The sequence below is a fragment of the Stenella coeruleoalba genome (genome assembly GCF_951394435.1).
Source record: "Stenella coeruleoalba genome assembly, chromosome: 14".
NCBI classification, from domain to species: domain Eukaryota; kingdom Metazoa; phylum Chordata; class Mammalia; order Artiodactyla; family Delphinidae; genus Stenella; species Stenella coeruleoalba.
Genome location: NC_137160.1, coordinates 26,628,755 through 26,649,095, shown reverse-complemented (window position 1 = coordinate 26,649,095; position 20,341 = coordinate 26,628,755). Strand labels below are relative to the sequence as shown.

The following is a 20,341-nucleotide window of genomic DNA, read 5'->3' as shown; positions in this document are numbered from 1 at the left end:
CTTTACCAGTTTGTTGTTTATCTTTCGACCTTGTTGTTTTATATATTTCTAAATTTTTATGTGGTCAACTATATCAGTCTTTTTAATTAATTGCTTCTGGGTTTGTGTCCAAGAAGACCTCATCTACTCTGAGAGTAAAAAAAAATCTCATGTTAAGTACTTTTGTTTATTTATATAAACACAATCTGGGGATAATATTTGTTAAGACTATGTCATATTGTTTACAAAGAGGCTAGTAAACAACAAAAGTATAATGAATCTTAAAATCATCAGTGGGACTGAGGCGTCTCATCTTCAGAATTCTGAAGTGTTCTCCAGGCAGGAGGCAGTGGCTATGGCAGCTCACAGGTACAGCACTTGAAAACTACAGTAGTCAGAGTCCAAAAGTTTCCACAAAGCAAAACATTCTGGTCTCCTTTGGAAGTCCCATTCCCTAACACCCACTGCCCTTGTATTCCTCCTCTGGAATTCCAGCTGCAAGGCAAGGCCTCAATTTACTGTCGGGAGAACCTGTTCTTGAAATCTTTAATTGTCTTGGCCATCATGGGGGTGATTTTCTTTGCAGGTTTCCTGCTGCAGACTACCCGCGGCAAGTGGGTACTGGTGGTGCTTGAGCAGGCTCTGGCTGGCTCCTCATGGGTGAGGTTAAGGCTGTTTCTGCTGGAGGGAATATGGATGGTTCCTGTGGGGTACAGGGCTGGTTTGATCTTGACTTTTTCAGGGGCAGCTGCTTCTCCTATTTCAAACTTCTCCTGCCTCCTTCGAACGTCAGAAGGTGGCCTGGCCAGAGAGTTGAGAAGGATCATCTTTGCTTGTTGGCCTTTGGGCTTATTGACTTGTGCAGATTGGATATTCACTGTCAGTGCTTGAAGCCGCTGCTCTCGGGCATCCTGAAGCCGCATGTACATCTCTCGCCATGTCTCGTGCTCTTTTGGCCTTTCTTTCCTAAAGTTTTGGTGAGAGTGAATTTTCCATAATTTGTCTGTTTCTTGGACTCATGCATGATTGTATTTCTCTATGCGATACAGCTGATCAGGTGTACAGCTCTCCAAGATGGGTTCAAGAACTGAATATGGGACTCCTCCCACTTTAAAGATTGAATTGATGTTGTTTTAAGTACCCAGATGCACTGCTGGCGCAAGGTCATCATTTTGGCAAGATAGGCACACTTGGAGCCAGAAAACACTTGCATCTTAGAATTCATTCTGTGTCCAGTAAATCCAACTTCTTCCTCGTCCTGGGGTGAAGACAGTGCTTTTTGCTTTGGTCGTAAGGAGGACATCAATCCAGAGGCAAGAAGTGGACGGTCATTGGCCTGGACCCTGGGTAATGGGAGGTCCGGCCACACTGGTGCATCAGTGGGGACTTTTTCCAGCTTGGCCCAGACGTTTCCAGAGGGCTGCAGCTTCTCTGATCTGTTTTCATTCACCTTAGGTAGTTCCTGAACCAAGTCCAAGTTTTCACTTGAATCATATTTTTTAGGTCCTTTTTCTTCAAGAGCAGTGGCTGAAGTTTTCATAATCTTTTTCTTTTTCTCCCTAGGCTGGTTGTGGTTGAGGTATGACTCAAAAGACATGGTGGGCGGCTTGAATTCATTATCCGTATCCACCTCCTCACCTTTAGGGAGGAAGCCCTCAGGCTTTCCATCCAAATGAGGAGGTCTTACTTTCCCTTCTTGAATCTTTTGGTTATTGGAAACCTTCTCTTTCACCTTGGGTAACAGGCCTCTTGTCCCCTCTGCTATGTCCAAGCGGTCGAGATGCTGCTTGTTTTTGTCCAGTTTGGTTTTCTCGGAGTCTTCGTGCTTTCGCTTTTTAAGGTCTGAAGCTTGTCTGAAGGGAGGTAAAACCTGGATGCCGCGACCCTCTCTTTCCTTCTCTTTCTCGACACCACTAGAGGGCGGATTCTCGTTTGCGCTGTTCCGGGGGAGAGACCGCGGCCTTTCCTGTGGAGAAAGGCCAGGCCTGATTTTCGTCTGGTCAAAGCAGAGGACTTCTCGTGTCCCTTGGTATAGACCAGGCGTTTGTCCCTGTGGGGAGGCTGGTGTCCCCTGCTTAGACTCCCAGCCCCTCTTCCCTGGGGTGCACCCAGGCGGCGGTCCAGTCTGGCCCAACGGGCATCTGAGGGGCCTTCTCCAGGCCTCTGCTGTGCAACACGGGCCTCCACCAGGCGTCTGTGACAGTCCCCGTACATCAGACAAGGACGGCTAGACTGAGGAGGAGACCAGCTGTAACCAGATGATCCCCGCCCCGAAGAATAAACTGGGGAACCCCCGCGGCACCGCCTTCTGTCCTCGCCCCTCTCCCGGCCGTGGGACCCGTGGCAGGGCCTCACGAGCTCTGAGGGGTGTCTGTGCAGCTCTGGTCTGTGCTCGCGGCCGTGCGATCCGTCTCTGCGGGCTGCGCGGTGTGCGTGGCCGTGCCCCTCCATCGCCTCCTTCGCCGAAGGAGCGTCCTCTAGGGGCTGTTGGGAATCGCTCTTCCTCAGGTCCCTCTCGGCAGGCTCGGGGTTTCCGTCCACTGGAACCAGCCTCCTCCACAGCGCCGCCAGGTCCCGGCCAGGCTTCCGACGCTCTGGTGTTTGTGCCCTCGACTGGCCATCGGGCCGACCCCGCTCTCCGTGAGAACGGCCGCCGGAACGGGCGAGGCCAGTGGCGCTTCTGGTCTCTTCACGGCCTCCTCCGCAACCTGGTGCCCGGACGCCGCCGCCCGGCCCTGCCCTGCCCCGAGCTCCCCCGGGTGCACACGGCGCGGCCCCGCCTCTGGCGCTCGGGGCGCGGAGCCCCCACGGGAATGGCCACCAGCGCGCGTCCGGGACGCAAGGAAGCCCCAGCGCCCCCTTCCTGAGGGGGCTGAGAGCTGTGCCCAAATTACATCACCACCAGTCGGGAGTCCCTGGGCCGCCCCGTCCCACTTGGGTCCCGAGAGCAGCAGGAATCAATCAACAGTGACGACAACCCTAGCGCTGTGCGCTTGCCATCGACTAATTCCAGCCTCTACACAACCAAAGAAGAGTTATATTATCCCCATTGTACGGGTGAGTAAACTGAAAGTCTTAGAATTTATTAGATCTAAGAATTCCTGACAGTTATTTTTATTTTGTTTTCAATATTCTCAGTAGTATAAATTGACAGTTCTAATGATTACTTATGTAATAATAAGTCAAGCTTAAAGAAATAATAGGTAACAAACAGAATAAATAAGTAAAACCGCCACATTCCCACAACCCAGATACACTAAGGTATTATTACCCAACAGTGAACCTTGGTGCATATCCATATATCTTTCCAGATCCTTTGCTATGTGTGTATATACATATACATGCACACACCCGTATATTTTATCAAAATGAAATTGTATTGTAAATATTGTTCTTTAACCAACTAGTTCTCTAACCAGAGCGCAAAACAGGATCATGCATTGTATCTGGTTGTATCCCCTATGTCTCTTTGAATTTGCACAGCTTCTCCCATCCCCTACCTTCTCTATTTCTATTTATTTTATTTATTTTATCTTCTAGTTTTATTGAGATATAATTGACATACAGCACTGTATAAATTTAAGGTATACAGCACAATGATTTGACTTGATACATCATGAAATGATTATCACAAGTTTAGTGAACATCTAGCATCTCATATAGAGACAAAATTAAGGAAATAGAAAAAAAATTTTCCTTGTGATAAGAACTCTTGGGATTTGCTGTCTTAACTACTTTCATATATAAATACAGCAGTATTAATTATATTTATCATGTTGTACATTGTATCCCTAGTACTTATTTATCTTATAACTGAAGCTTGTACCTTTTGACCACCTTCATCCAATTCCTCCTCCCTCCACCTACTGCCTCTGGTAACCACAAATCTGATCTTTTTCTATGAGTTTGTTTGTTTGTTTTGAAGTTTAATTCACTTACCATACTATGTTAGTTCCTGTTATATGACATAATGACTTGATATACATTCGATTTATATAATTTCAAAATGATCAACACAGTAAGTCAGTTTTGAGCTGTCATCATACAAAGATATTATATAGTTATTGACTATATTCCCCACACTGTGCATTTCCTACCCGTGACTCATTTATTTTGCAGCCAGAAGTTTGTTCCTCTTAATCTCCCTCACCTATTTCTTTCCTCCTTCCCGCTCCCCTCTGGCAATCACCTGTTTGTTCTCTGTATCTATAACTCTTTTTCTGTTTTGTTATGTTTGTTCATTTGTTTTGTTTTTTAGATTCCACATATATGTGAAACCATATAGTATTTGTCCTTCTCAGTTGGATTTATTTCACTTAGCATAATACCCTCTAGGTCCATCCATGTCATTGTAAATGGCAATATTTCATTCTTTTTTTATGGCTGAGTAATATTTAATTGTATATATATGCCACATCTTCTTTATCCATTCACCTATTGTTGGGCAATTAGGTTGCTTCCATATCTTGGCTATTGTAAATAATGCTGCAATGAACATAGGGGTACATAGATCTTTTCTAATTAGTGTTTTCATTTTCTTTGGATAAGTACCCAGGAGTGGAATTGCTGGATCATATGGTAGTTCTATTTTTAATTTTTTGAGGAATCTCCATACTGTTTTTCATAGTGGCTGCACCAATTTACATTCCCATCAACAGTGCAAGAGGATTCCCTTTTCTGCACATCCTCACCAACACTTGTTATTTGTTGTCTTTTTGTTAATAGCCATTGTGACAGGTATGAGGTGGTATCTCATTGTGGTTTTGATTTGCATTACCCTGATGATTAGTGATGTTGAAAATCTTTTCATCTGCCTGTTGGCTATCTGTATGTCTTCCTTGGAAAAATGTCTATTCAGATCCTCTGCCTGTTTTTTAATCCGGTTGTTTGTTTTTTGATGTTGAGTTGTATGAGATCTTTGTATATTTTGGATATTAACCCCGTATTGGATATATTTTTTGCAATTATATTCTCCCATTCAGAATGTGGCTTTTCATTTTGTTGATGGTTTCCTTCACTGTGCAAAGCCTTTTACTTTGATGTAGTCCCATTTGTTAATTTTTGCTTTTGTTTCCCTTGCCTGAGGAGACATATTCAAAAAAGTATTACAAAGATCAATGTCAAAGAGCATACTGCCTATGTTTTCTTCTAGAAGTTTTATGGTCTCAGGTCTTACATTTAAGTCTTTAATGCATCAAGTTTATTTTTGTGCATAGTGTGAGAGAGTATTCTGGTTTGATACTTTTGCGTGTAACTGTCCAGTTTTCCCAACACCATTTATTAAAGAGGCTGTCTTTTCCCCATTGTATATTCTAGCCTCCGTTGTTGTAGATTAACTGCCCATATAAGTTGTGGTTCATTTCTGGGCTGTCTATTCTGTTCCATTGATCCATGTGTCTGTTTTTGTGCTAGTACTATACTGTTTTGATGACTGTAGCTTTGTAGTAAAGTTTGAAATCAGGGAGTGTGATACCTCCAGCTTTGTTCTTATTTTCTGAAGATTGTTTTGCCTAATATTTTGTTGAGGATTTTTACATCTATGTTCATCAGTGATATTGGCCTGTAATTTTCTGGTTTTTTTGTGATGTCTTTGTCTGCTTTTGGCATCAGGGTGATGCTGGCTTCATGTTTGGAAGAATGTGTTTGGAAGTGTTCCTTCCTCTGCAGTTTTTTGGAATAGTTTGAGGAGGATAGGTTTTAGCTCTTCTCTAAATGCTTGGTAGAAATCACCTGTGAGGCCATCTGGTCCTGGACTTTTGTTTGTCGGGAGTTTTTTTTAATTATTATTATTACTGTTTCAATTTCATTACTGGCAATTGGTTTGTTCATATTTTCTATTTCTTCCTGATTCAGTCTTGAGAGATTGTACATTTCTAGGAATTTGTCCATTTCTTCTAGGTTGTTCATTTTATTGGCATATAATTGTAGTTACCTCTTATGATCCTTTGTATTTCTGTGGCCTTGGTTATAACTTCTCCTATTTCATTTCTGACTCTGTTGATTTGGGCCCTCTCTATTTTTTTCTTTTTTCTTTTCTTTTTTTTTTTTGCAGTACGCGGCCTCTCACTGTTGTGGCCTCACCCGTTGCGGAGCACAGGCTCTGGACGCTCAGGCCCAGCGGCCATGGCTCACGGGCCTAGCCACTCCGTGGCATCTTCCCAGAGTGGGGCACAAACCCATGTCCCCTGCATCGGCAGGCAGACTCTCAACCACTGAGCCACCAGGGAAGCCCTCTATTTTTTTCTTGATGAGTCTGGCGAAAGGTTTATCAAGTTTGTTTATCTTTTCAAACAACCAGCTCTTAGTTTCATTCATCTTTTCTATTTCTTTTTTTAGTCTTTATTTCATTTCTGCTCTGATCTTTATGATTTCTTTCCTTTTATTAATTTTGTGGGTTTTTTCTTTCTCTAGTTCCTGTAGGTGTAAGGTTAGGTTGTTTGAGATTTTTCTTGTCTCCTGAGGTAAACTTGTGTTGCTATAAACTTCCCTGTTAGAATTGCTTTTGCTTTGTCCCATAGATTTTGGATAGTGTTTTTTTGTTTTAATTTTCTCCAGGTTTTAAAAATTTTGTCTTTGATTTCTTCAATGATCCATTGGTTGTGTAGTAGCATATTGTTTAGCCTCCACATGTTTGTGTTTTTGCATTTTTTTCTTGTATTTGATTACTAGTCTCATAGTGTTGTTATTGGAAAAGATGCTTGTTATGATTTCAGTTTTCTTAAATTTACTGAGACTTGTTTTGTGGCCTAGCATGTGATCTATCCTGTAGAATGTTCCATGTGCACTTGAAAAGAATGTGTATTCTGCTGCTTTTGGATGGACTGTTTCATGTATATGGATATGATCCATTTGGCCTAATGTGTCTTTTAAGGCCAGTGTTTCCTTATTGATTTTCTGTCTGGATGATCTGTCCATTGATGTAAGTGGGGGTTGTTAAATTACCTTACTATTATTGTAATACTGTCATACTGTAATACTGTTTTCCCCTTTCTGTCTGTTAATATTTGCTTTATGTATTTAGGTGCTCTTATATGGGGTGCATATATATTTACAGTTGTCTTCTTAGATTGATCCCTTGATCATTAGGTAATGTCCTTCTTTGTTTCTTGTTGTAGTCTTTGTTTTAAAGTATTTTACCTGATATAAGTATTGCTACCCTGGCTTTCTTTTCATTTTAGTCTGCATGGAATACCCTTTTCCATCCTTTCACTTTCAGTCCATGTGTGTCTTTAGATCTAAAGTGAGTCTCTTGTAGGCAGCATATATACGGGTCTTGTTATTGTGTGCATTCAGCCACTCTATGTCTTTTGATTGGAACATTTAGTCCATTTACATTTAGAGTAACTATTGATAGATATGTACTTATTGCCATTTTATTAATTGTTTTGGGGTTGTTATTGTAGTTCTTTTTCTTTCTGTCTTCTTTTGCTCTCTTCCCTTGTGATTTGATGACTATCTTTAGTGTTATGGTTGGATTCCTTTCTCTTTTTGTGTGTGTGTGTCTATTATGGATTTTTGGATTGTGGTTATCGTGAGGTTTATATATACCAATATATATTTTAAGATGCTGATCTTTTAAGTTCAAATACATTTTAACAATCCTACATTTTTACTCCCCCATGTTTATTGTTTTTGACATCATATTTCCCATCTTTTTGTTTTTTATATCCTTTAAATACTTAATATGGATATAGATGAGTCTAGTATGCTTGTCTTTTAACCTTCCTACTAGTTTTACATGTGGTTGATTTACTACCTTTATAGGATATTTGCCTTTACCAATAAGATTTTTCCTTTCATAATTTTCCTATTTCCAGTAGTGGTCTCTTCTTTTTCACTTAAAGAAGTCTTTTTAACATTTCTTGTAAAGCTGGTTTGGTAGTGCTGAACTCCTTTAGCTTTTGCTTGTCTGTAAACCTTTTGATCACTCTGTCAAATCTGAATGAAAGCATTGCCAGATAAAGCATTCTTGGTTGGAGGTTTTCCTGTTTCATCTCTTTAAATACATTGCCACTCCCTTCTGGCCTGCAGAGTTTTTGTTGAAAAGTCAGCTGATAGCCTATGGGAGTTTCCTTGTACTTAACTTGTTGTTTTTCTCTTGCTATTTTTATCTCTCACTTTATCTTTAATTTTTGCTATTTTTATTACAATATGTGTTGGTGTGGTCCTCTTTGGGTTGATCCTGTTTGGGAATCTCTGTGATTCTTGGACCTGGATGTCCATTTCTTTTCACAGGTTAGGGAAGTTTTCTACTATTATTTCTTCAGATAAGTTTTCTACCACTTTATTTCCTCTTCTTCTGGGACCCTATAATGTGAATGTTAGTACCTTGATGTTGTCCTAGAGGTCTCTTAAGCTATCCTCATTAAAATTTTTTTCCTTTTTTCTGTGCAGCTTGTGTGATTTCTACTACTCTGTTTTCCAGCTCACTGATCCATTCCTCTGTATCATCTAATCTACTGCTGATTACTTCTAGTGTATTTTAAAATTTCAGTTACTGTATTCTTTATCTTTGGTTCTTCTTTATGTTTTCTAACTCCTTATTAATAACTTCCAACTTCTCACTCTGCTCACCCAATCTTCTCCTGAGTTCTTTGAGCATCTTTACAGTTACTACCTTGAACTCTTTATTGGGTCGATTGATTATCTCCACTTCACTTAGTTCATCTTCTGGGGTTTTATCATGTTCCTTCATTTGAAACATATTCTTCTGTCACCTGATTTTACCTAATTTGCTGTTTTTATTTCTATATATTTGGTAGGTTGATTATGTTTCCTGACCTTGGAGAAGTGGACTTTTGTAGATGTCCTGTGTTTCCCAGCAATGCACTTCCCTCTGGTCACAAGAGCTATATGCTCTAGGGGTGCCCCCTTTGTGGGCTGTGTGGGTCCTTCTGTTGTGACAGGCTGACTACTGTGGGTGGTCTGGTATGCCTGGCTGGTTTATATATAGCAATATATATATGTATTTAAAAAACTGGTTTGTTGTCAGGCCCTGTCTTGCGCTGAAGCTGCTAGTCACTGGTGCGTGAGGCGGGGTCACAGGGCAGCTGGGTACAAGGCCCTGGTGTGTTCTGGGGCTAGTGCTGGTCCGCTGATGGGTGGAGCCAGGTTCTAGGATGGTGGTTGTGGGGCTAGGTGTCCCGGATCCACTAGATGGCCTGCTGGTGTGGGACCTGTTCCTGACACAGCTGTCTGTGAGGTCTGGGGTGTCCTAAAGCTGGTGTTGGCCTGCTGGTGAGTGGGGCTGGAACCTGGGGTTGGGGGGATCCTGGGGCTAGTGTTGGCCTGCTGGTGGATGGGCCCAGGGCCAAGGGGTTCCCAGGACTAGTGGCAGCCTGCCGTGGGTGAGGCTGAGGCCCATGAGGTCCCGGGGCTAGTGCAGGTTCACTGGTGTGAGGGTTCTGGGGAACAGGACTGAGTCCCGGGGCAGCTGTGGGCTCGGGGGTATTAAGGCAGCTAGCCTACTGGTGGGTGAGGTTTTATCCCCACCTATCTAGCTACTTGGCCTGAGATGTCCCAGTACTGGTGCTTCCAGGCTGGTAGGTGGGGCCAGTCCCAGCACTAATAAGCTAGAGGGAGGATTCCAGAATGGCATTGGCCAGCAACAGTGTCCTTGTGGTAGAACAAGCTTCCAAAAATGGCTGCCACCAGTGTCTGTGTCCCCAGGGTGAGCTCCAGTTTCCTCCCACCTCTCTAGGAGGCTCTCCAAGATCACCAGGTGCATCTGACTCAGGCTTCTTTCAAATTATTGCTTCGGCCCTAGGTCCCAGCACATGTGAGATTTTGTGTGCATTTTAAAGATGAAGTCTTTATTTCCCACAGCCCTCTGGCTCTCCTGAAAGTAAGCCCCACTGGCCTTCAAAGCCAAACATTCTAGGTGCAGGACCCCCAGGCTCAGGAGCCTGATGTGGGGCTTGAACCCCTCACTCCTTGTGGGGAACCACTGCAATTGTAATTATCTTCCCATTTGTGGGCTGCCCACCCACGGGTATGGGTCTTGACTATACAGCATCTCTGCCCTTCCTGCCTGTCTCATTGTGGTTCCTTCTTTATGTCTTTAGTTGTAGAAGAACTTTCCTACTAGTCTTCTGGTCTTTCTCATCACTAGTTGCTCTGTAAATAGTTGTAATTTTGGTGTGCCCATGGGAGGAGGTGAGCTCAGGGTCTTCCTACTCCACCATCTTGGCCGTTCTCTCCTATTTTATTTTATTTTATTCTTTATGTATTTATTTATTTTTTGCTGTACGTGGGCCTCTCCCATTGCGGAGCACAGGCTCCGGACGTGCAGGCTCCAGACGCGCAGGCTCAGTGGCCATGGCTCACGGGCCTAGCCGCTCCGCGGCATGTGGGATCTTCCCGGACTGGGGCATGAACCCGTGTCTCCTGCATCGGCAGGCGGACTCCCAACCACTGCGCCACCAGGGAAGCCCTCCTATTTTATTTTTAATGACACTAACCTGTTCAAGAAACAATGCCAATTGTTTTGGAGAACATCTCCCTTTCTACAGTTGTCTGATTGTTTCCTCAAGGTTTCACCTGCTGTTCTATCCCTGGTGAGACTGTGGTGTCACCTTACTGTGATTGCAGTCTGATCTCTCCATCATGCAGCTGTGTTGCAACTAGAAAGTAGCCTGTCCATAATCTAGTTTCGTGTTTAATAACAATGGCATGGCACAGCAAGTCCCCTGTGTTTCAGTAGGCTTTATACTTCCCTGAAATCCCCAATTCTATAACCAGTTCAATCTCAGGATTTACAACAAATGCCTCCCTTCATGGAACACTGTTCCTGAGTGTAGCTGACCTGTTCTGATTTTGTATTAAATCCAATAAATACCTTCCCTGGATCTGTAGATACCCCTTCTGGTAGTTCTAGTGCTTTGTCAAGTTGTGCAGCATTTGGAACTTGGGAAGTTTCTTGGTAGAAACAGGAGATAATCAGGAAACAAATTAGAACCTATGGGTATATATATTCAAGCTTTTAAGTGAATATTAGATGCAAGGACTGTAAAATAGAACTATAATGAAAACATTTGAAAGAAGAAATGTGTCCTTTTTAACTGTTTGTTTTTGAGATGGAAAGCTTAATGCAAAATTTAGATCTTATTACAGAAATTGAAACGAGCTCGTGCAAATTAATCTCCATTGCACCCATAAAAAAGAAATTAAAAGCACTAATGCTGTTTGTGGTGTATATACAGTAACATTTCCTAAATATCTTCTGGGTCTAAAGCTAGGAATGATATTCAATGTTTCTTTTCCTCAGGCTACAGTATCATAGGATTCAATTTTGAATCTGATAATGTAGGCACTTTTGTTGCACAGTAGCCCACAAAGGAAATGAAGGAAGTAGAAAACAGCCAGATTATTGAAGCAGAGACAAATGAGACACCCCAGTTAGATGCTCACTTCTGGGCCTCCTTTCTTTGGTAGACAGAAACTAATTGAGCATCTAATTGTGTCCATTTCAGGGGCACACCATCTTTTACAGTTTAAATTGACCATTGGTGGTGGCCTATTCTTAGTCTTTTAATTCAGAAGACAATTTTCTATGATAATTTGAATGGCATGAGTAGAAAGGTGTTATAGATCTGGCAAACTTTATACTTTTAATTAACAAATTTATAAGACCGTATTCTGTGTTTCAAGTAACCTCACGCCTTAAATACTTAACACTAGGTATTTTAATAGAGTTTTCTTATCTCTCCTTAAATTCTGAATTACCATCAAACTTAAAGCAGAAGTAGCATTATTATTTTAAGGCCTGGGCACCCCAACTATAAGCTGTTTCACAGTCTGCATGGTAAGAAAGCCATTTTTGAAGCAACCTCATTATCAAACAATTCTAAGTCACTGAACCAGAGTATCCTTCAGTCCCCATCATCTGCTGTAGAGATCAGGACTGTTTGCCAAACTTTGTGATTCCAGCCATAAAGCCCTAGAAATACTCTTGATTGGAGTTGGGACAGCTATCGTTTTCCAGGAATATAATGAAAGCTTTGCACAAGTCCCTCTGATAGAATGTTTATAGTCTTTCAAAAATACGATCAACATTGCTCAGATCAGCTCAGGATCCGGAAGTCCATCCCAAGAATTAGAGCTTTGCCTTCCTATTCATCCTGATGTACCATGAGTTCACTAGGTCAGTGGTTCACTGTTTAAGCGACTCTCCAGGGATTCTAAAAGGAATTTGAGGGAGATTATTCTGACAAATCCTCCAGCTCAAGTTTGGTGAGGGCAGCTGTGAAAGCCAAAGCTCTCCCTAGGGATAGTGGACAGTAAGACTCCTATGTTTCTCTCCCTCAGTGTATATGCACATGGAGGGAGGGAGGTAAATTCAGGGGGACATGGGAGTAGGAAGTGTAGTGTGGAGGAGGAGCTGCCTTTGGGTGACTTTGTCTGGATCTTTCCCTCCTAGTGAATGGAACACCCAAGGCCAGCATCAGTGTCAGGACATTTCTCACCCCACCCCCATATCTACTGATGGAGGAGAGGGGAGGGAACCCAGATGTCAGGATGGCTCATCTGCCAAGGTGATGATGGAATTCCTTAGCCTGGAAGTGTTTTGATCTGTGAACAGTTGAACCCAAGCCAACGTGTTTCTTTGCTATTTACTTGCCAAAGTATTGAAGTTAAACAATTCAGAAGTCTATGGATAAAAAATTGAGCCACTGTGCCCCCATCCCTTTCCTCTACCCAGAGGTAACTGCACATCTGGATGTTTATTCCTTTCTTTTTCTATGAGTGAAAGAGTGTGGGTATGTATTTCCGTGATTTTTCACCTTACATATGTCTTAGAATTAGGTAGATTTGCATCTGCTCACATAGAAAGATGTTCAAGACATATTATTAAGTGGGGGAAAAAGCAAGATGCCCAACAGTATATATAAAATGATAAAATTTTTTGCAAATTTAAAAGAATTTGTGCATATATATGTTGATATATTCATAAACCCCTTTCAGAATGATTACATGAGAAATTAACAATAGTGGATAGGGTGAAGAGAGAAATGTTTCTTTTTAAACTTTTTGTACTAATCGAAGTTTTTCTTTGTCAAATTTAAACATTACTTTTTTTATAGGTTTATTGGAATATAATTGCTTTACAATGTTGTGTTAGTTTCTGTTGTACACCAAAGTGAATCAGCTATATGTATACATATATCCCCATATCCCTTCCCTCTTGAGCCTCCCTCCCACCCTCCCTATCCCACCCCTCTAGGTGGTCACAAAGCACGAGCTGATCTCCCTGTGCTATGCAGCAGCTTCCCACTAGCCATCCATTTTACATTTGGTAGTCTATATAATCCATGCCACTCTCTCACTTTGTTCCAGCTTCCCCTTCACCCCTGTGTCCTCAAGTCCGTTCTCTACGTCTCTGTCTTTATTCCTGCCCTGCCAATAGGTTCATCAGTACCTTTTTTTTAGATTCCATGTATGTGCATTAGCATACAGTATTTGTTTTCCTGTTTCTGACTTCACTTTATATGACAGACTTTAGGTCCATCCACCTCATTACAAATAACTCAATTTTGTTCCTTTTTATGGCTGAGTAATATTCCATTGTATATATATATGTGCCACATCTTCTTTATCCATTCATCTGTCGGTGGACATTTAGGTTGCTTGCATGTCCTGGCAATTGTAAATAGTGTTGCAATGAACATTGTGGTACATGACTCTTTTGAATTATGGTTTTCTCAGGGTATATGCTCAGCAGTGGGATTGCTGGGTCATATGTTTAGTTTTTTAAGGAACCTCCATACTGTTCTTCATAGTGGCTGTATCAATTTACATTCCCACCAACAAAGCAGGAGGGTTCCCTTTTCTCCACACCCTCTCCAGCATTTATTGTTTGTAGATTTTTTGATGATGGCCATTCTGACCGGTGTGAGGTGATACCTCATTGTGGTTTTGATTTGCATTTCTCTAATGATTAGTGATTTTGAGCATCTTTTCATGTGTTTGTTGCCAATCTGTATGTCTTCTTTGGAGAAATGTCTATTTAGGTCTTCTGCCCATTTTTGGATTGGGTTGTTTGTTTTTCTGATATTGAGCTGCAGGAGCTGCTTGTATATTTTGGAGATTAATCCTTTGTCAGTTGCTTCATTTGCAAATATTATCTCCCATTCTGAGGTTTGTCTTTTCGTCTTGTTTATGGTTTCCTTTGCTGTGCAAAAGCTTTTGAGTTTCATTAGGTCCTATTTGTTTATTTTTTATTTTATTTCCATTACTCTAGGAAGTGGGTCAAAAAGGATCCTGATGTGATTTATGTCAAAGAGTTAAACGTCACCTTTAATTCACACTTTCTTTCTATTTGGGAGTGGACAGTAAGTGGATGGAGAGAAAATACAATGTCTTCAAAATCTTTCCTCGTCAGTGTATATAGATCTACTTCGTTCTTTTTATTGGGGCAAAGTGATACATAGTAAGCCTGTATCATGATTTAGTTAACCACTAATGGACATTTTAGAGTATTTCTAATTTTGGAGGGGAATACACATAATGCTGTATTGGACGTCCTTGAACATTTATTATTTTGCACATGTGAAGTATTTCTATAATATAGTATAATTGATCTAGCATAAATGGTGAGGTATGGAATTGCGGGGTCAGTGGGCATGTGCATGTTTCCTTTTGCTGTATAAAAGTGTTGTACTAGTTTATATTTCCACCAACTGTATCTGAGTACATATTCTTTCACACCTTGCCAACTCTGAATATTATCTGGATAAAAATTTTTAAATTTCTGTGTTAAAAAATTTTGAGATTCTTTTTGAAAGAAGTTTATTTTTTTCCAAATGAACTGAGGAAATATTAACACTACTTAAGGTGGTTTCTTCAAATTTTCTGTGTACTGCAAGTTGTGATAACACCAGAAAGAAAACATAAAGGAAATATCTGCCTAGATGATTTTGTGATTTCTTTTCTGTCTGGGGAGTCTACCCTGTAGCCACATTGACTCAGCAAGCTTGTTACAGCCAAGTCATCAGAGCAAGTAAAGAAGCATCATTGCCGCATCCCAAGACATGACCAGGCTCTACCATCAGGGTGGTGAGGAGGCCCTCACAGCAGTGTGGGTGATAAGCAGCCCCCCCATTTCCATTTTGAATAACTTCAAAATATTGCATGAAATCATTTCTATTTCCAGTCATATCATTTATTTTATATTACTCAAAACATTGCTCAAATTATTTACGTTCGTTTTAGCCTTTTTCTCCCTAACTCTCCCTGTTTTATGCATTTTAAAACAGTTTTATTGAGATATAATTCATATACCATGCAACTCACCCATTTATTTTTTATTTTTCTAAGATGATTCTTTTTTTAGATTTTTTTTCTTGGCTGTGCCGGGTCTTCGTTGTGGCATGCAGGATCTTCGTTGTGGCGTGCGGGCTTCTCTGTAGTTGTGGTGTGCGGGCTCTCTAGCAGAGGCACACTAGGGGCTCAGTTGCCCTGCGGCATGTGGGATCTTATTTCCCTGACCACGGATGGAACCCGCGTCCCCTGAATTGGAAGGCGGCTTCTTAACCACTGGATCACTAGGGAAGTCTAACTTACCCATTTAAAGTGTGCAATTCTATGGCTTTTAAGGACAGGGGGTGACGGTTAAGGGGTGCAGAGTTTCTTTTTGGGGTAATGAATATGTTTTTAAATTATCATGGTGATAGTTGTATAAATCTGATCTGGGCTCTACCCAGGTGACCACCTTTAGGAAATTCAGGGCTGTCAGCCAAAGCCAGTGCAGTGTGTGTCGTACTGAGGAGCACAAGCAAAACACTCCCGGCTGTTTTTTCTCAGCATCTTAGTCATAAGGGACCATTTGCATTAGTGCGTGTTTAGATTAGGAAGAAGCACGTGCTTTCAGAGTGAAGGATGGAGGGTCTCTGAACTATATGAACAAAGCAACTAACAGCTGTTAAGTACCCACCAAACACTGACCTGAGGCTGGCAGAGCACCCCACAGTTTGCAAAACACCAGGTGGAAGTGGACCTGGTCAGTGTCGAGTGCAGTTCCTCTGGAGATATTCATGGCTTTCATGGCTCTTTAATTCAAATCCTTTTGTTCTCAAAGACATTTGCGTACAAATGAGATGGATGGGCTTCACGTACAGCAGGACTGTGTTTTTCAGGAATTAAAGGCATAATCTCCTACAAGACGCACTCCTCCTGGTGCCGCAGGGTGACTAACTAACTGAGGTCTAGCCAGTAGTTGCTTTGAAATGGTCACTAAAATTGTGAGATTATGTTTGAGGAATTTTAAGAGACACCATTTGTTGCTATGTGAGCTCAGCTAAGACTGGCAACCACGGTTGTTTAATTTGGGCAAATTTGGCACAATTTTTGGCAGATTAGAACAGCAGCTTCTCTCTGGTCAGATGTGAATGTGCAGGGGCCGGAGTGGACACTGATGGGAGGGGTTAATGCAGGGGAGGAGTTGATGCAGGGAAGGGCACAGGCCGGAACCAGAGACCTCGGTTCTGAGCCTAACCCCCAAGCATGAGTTTGAGAATGTGGACATTTAGAAACATATCCCATCAATCTTATTACTGCTTGTTTAATATGCAGTTTTATTTTGAAAACTTGATTTGGACTAAATTTTGTGATGATTGTCATCTTTTTTATTATGTAAGTAGTAATTTGGAACTACCTAAATTTCATGAAGTACTTCCCTTCCTCATACACTAGATGGCACTACAGGCGAGGCAAATCAACTTAGAAAAATAGAGACTTTGACTACCAAGGCTAATTTTGGTAAATTAGAAAGGCTTCAGTCTTCACCAAGAGTTGTTGTGTCAGCATCTTCAGAAAGATGAGGGAAAACTGCCAGTGTTGGACATCTTAATAGGATGTCATTTTGTATAGTGGCTTTCAAGTTTTTTTTTACTGTGACCAACTGTGAGACGTCTTAGACTGGGATCCAGTGGACACACACATGCAAACGCAACAGAAGTTTCACGAAGCGATACTAAGCCTTCTTACCTGTTATGCATTCTGTGATAATTCTGTTGCGTTGAACTATGCTGCTGTAGCCCATTGATTTCATGACCTGTAGTTTGACAAAAACAGTTTTCTAGTGGACCTATCAAGAAATATCAGTCTCTGCTTAGCACTTGGCACCATGCCAGGTACTTGGGGGGCCATGAAGAAATACTTAACTATACTTCTGTTTTCTGGGAAAGAGAAGAGTTAACTTGAGAAGCCTTAGAGAGCAACCCTGTAAGACACTGTAAAATTATGCCCCCAGACTAAAAAAACTGTGGAAGCAGATAATTGAAGTGAAGATATTATGGAATAGCTGGATCATACCTAAGCTCTTACTCTGACATGAATTTTTTTTTTTTTTTTTTTTTTTTTTTTTTTTGCGGTACGCGGGCCTCTCACCGTTGTGGCCTCTCCCGTTGCAGAGCACAGGCTCCGGACGCGCAGGCTCAGCGGCCGTGGCTCACGGACCCAGCCGCTCCGTGGCATGTGGGATCTTCCTGGACCGGGGCACGAACCCGTGTGCCCTGCATCGGCAGACAGACTCTCAACCACTGCGGCACTAGGGAAGCCCTGATATGAATTTTTTGGGGGGAAATTACATACTGTGAAACAAAAGTAGTCACAAGAAATACATGTGTATTCCATTCATATAACATTCAAAAATGTAAAAACTAAACACTGTTTTTTTTACAGATGTATAGTTGGTAAAAACCATAAAGAAAAAGGGAGTGATGAGCATAAAAGTCAGGATGGAAGTTACCTCTGGTGGGAGGAGGGGAAACGTCCGAAAGGAACAGCACGAGGGAGTTTCTAAGACACTGAAGGTGCTCTGGGGCTTAACCAGGGTGATGCTTGTTATTATTATTATTATTAAAAATGAATGGATGTTTTATACATTCTTCTATATGAATTATATATTTCATAATAATAAAAACATAGCAAAGAAGATAACTGTAATTGCCTTCTTGAGTCTTTAACTCGTCTTGGTAAGTTGCTTTCCGGTTTTTTAACTCACTCGGACAAAAGGGGTTTCTTCAAGGACAGAGGTAGAAATGTACCAAAGGTCAGTTTTTAAGAATGACCTGTCATACAGTTTTAAAGCTCTCCAGATGTTATCAGATCTGTCCTTGAGGGCAAATTTGGATTTTAGAAAGAGTCAAAACTGCTAATAAAGTGCGTTCTTAAATTTAGTGAGGCACTACTTCAAATGAGAGGACTCTCCAACAGCTGAGGGGTGATTAAGTTACGGTGCATTCTCTGCAGTCATTAAAAGTCATGTTTTAGAAAAACTTCTAATAACTGGGAAAAATATTTACAAAGTATTGATATTTTTAAGAAGAAAAAGCACAGGTTATCAAAACACATGAGAAGCCTATTTTGTAAGAAGATGGAAAGAATGTGACCAAAACATCTAATTTTTTTCTTCTGCCTTTATGCATTGTCCCAGTTTTCTACAGGGCCACATATTATTTTTGTAAATGTGGGCTGGGGAAGACTGTGGTCATTAATCTACCTTGAAGACAATTTTAAAAGAGGAGTTTCAGAAATATTTTGAGCAATGGAATAAAAGCATGACCTGCTGAGGTAACTACGTTGAAGGGTGACTCCATTTAAATATATTAAGTCCGATATATTTGTTTAAAAGTCAGTTAATAGTTTAAAAAATAGACACTTTTTTAGATTAGTTTTGGTTTCACAGCAAAATTGAGTGGAAAGGGCTTCCCTGGTGGCGCAGTGGTTGAGAGTCCGCATGCAAATGCAGGGGACATGGGTTCATGCCCCGGTCTGGGAAGATCCCACAGGCCGTGGAGCGGCTGGGCCCGTGAGCCATGGCCACTGAGCCTGCGCGTCCAGAGCCTGTGCTCCACAGCGGGAGAGGCCACAACAGTGAGAGGCCCGCGTACCGCAAAAAAAAAAAAATTGAGTGGAAAGCTGCCCCACACATGCACCAGCTTCCCCACACATGCACCAGCATGTGTGGCTGCCCCACACATGCACCAGCTTCCCCAGTATCAACCTCCTGTGTCAGAGGAACCTACTTTGACACGTCATTGTCACTCAGAGTCCGTAGTTTACATTAGAGTTCACTTCTGGTGCACATTTTATGGATTTTGACAAATCTGTAATGACATGTAGGCACCATGATAGTATCATATAGAATAATTTCACTGCCCTGAAATTCTCTGTGCTCTGCCTCCCTCCCTCTCCCCCAAACTGGCCACCAATATCTTTTTACTGTCATCATAGTTTTGCCTTTTCCAGAATCATATAGTTGGAAACATACAGTATAAAGCTGTTGACACAAATAGCCAATAAATAATCTATAAAAGGACTAAAAAGGAGTTTTATTTGAGCCAAATTGAGGACTATAATCCAGGAGACACAGACTCAGGAAGCATTTGAATTATGTTCTGCAGGACTACAAAATGGGGGAGGATTGTAAAGGCAAAAATTGCAAGGTTACAACTAGTTAACATGAATTGTTTATCACGAGTTATGATTGGGGCTGGCAAGAAGTAAGGGTGCTTGTTAAGTAAGTATTGGTTGGGTCCAAAATGGTTGCAGCTGCTAGCAGATCTTGTTTTGAGAATGGCTGGTGGTGTCCTTGAGTCTGGTACAGTTCAGAAATTCAAGTTCTTAGTAATGCAGGAACGTGTCTGAAACCATATCCACAATGGCCACCAGGCTCCACTTTGGATGCCTGAACCAGTTACTCCGTTTTGATTTTTAAACGCGTCTTTTCCTTAATGGTTAAAGCAGACGTACAATTTGTCTGATAGGCTGCAGAACAGGCTATTCTATTCAAGCCAAATCACGTATATGCCAGAATGACTTCCCCATACCTCAATATGTGAAAATTTCTTGCATTGTAACCTTTTCACATTGGCTTTTTTTACTTAGTAATATGCATCTAAGTTTCCTACATGTCTTTTCATGGCTTGGTGGTTTATTATTATTTTTTTACTACTGATTAATATTCCATTGTGTGGATGTACCATACTTTATTTATCCATTCATCTACTGAAGGGCATTTTGGTTGCTTTCGGCAATTATGAATAAAGCTGCATCCGCAGCTTCAGTGTGCAAGTTTGTGTGTAAACATAAGTTTTCAACTGGAATAAATACCAAGGAGTGTGACTGCTGGATCATATGGTAAGGGTATGCTTAATTTTGTAAGAAACCACCAAAATGTCTTCCAAAGTGGCTGTACTGTTTTGCATTCCCACCAGCAATAAATGAGAGTTCCCATTGCTCTACATCCTCACCGGCATGTGGTTGTGTTAGTGTTTTGGATTTTCACCATTCTAAGAGGTGTGCGGTGCTATCTTCTTGTTGTTTTAATTTGTCATTCCCTGGTGACATATGATGTTGAGCA

At 41.5% G+C, this 20,341-nt stretch overlaps 2 protein-coding genes across 7 annotated transcripts in view; one reads left to right on the top strand and one right to left on the bottom strand.

The window, feature by feature from the left end:
* The window catches only part of KATNAL2 (katanin catalytic subunit A1 like 2), a gene marked incomplete at its 5' end in the record, with an annotated part of 90,860 nt that overhangs the window by 12,679 nt on the left and 57,840 nt on the right, over window positions 1–20,341 (top strand). The gene's annotated exons all lie outside the window — the stretch shown is intronic.
* On the bottom strand, window positions 495–17,026 carry LOC307196951 (elongin-A-like; the record flags this gene model as incomplete). The annotated part of the gene is given in 5 exon segments (XM_079942438.1): window positions 495–995; window positions 999–1,114; window positions 1,117–1,945; window positions 2,017–2,858; window positions 16,963–17,026. Coding segments are annotated over 5 exon segments (2,352 nt in total).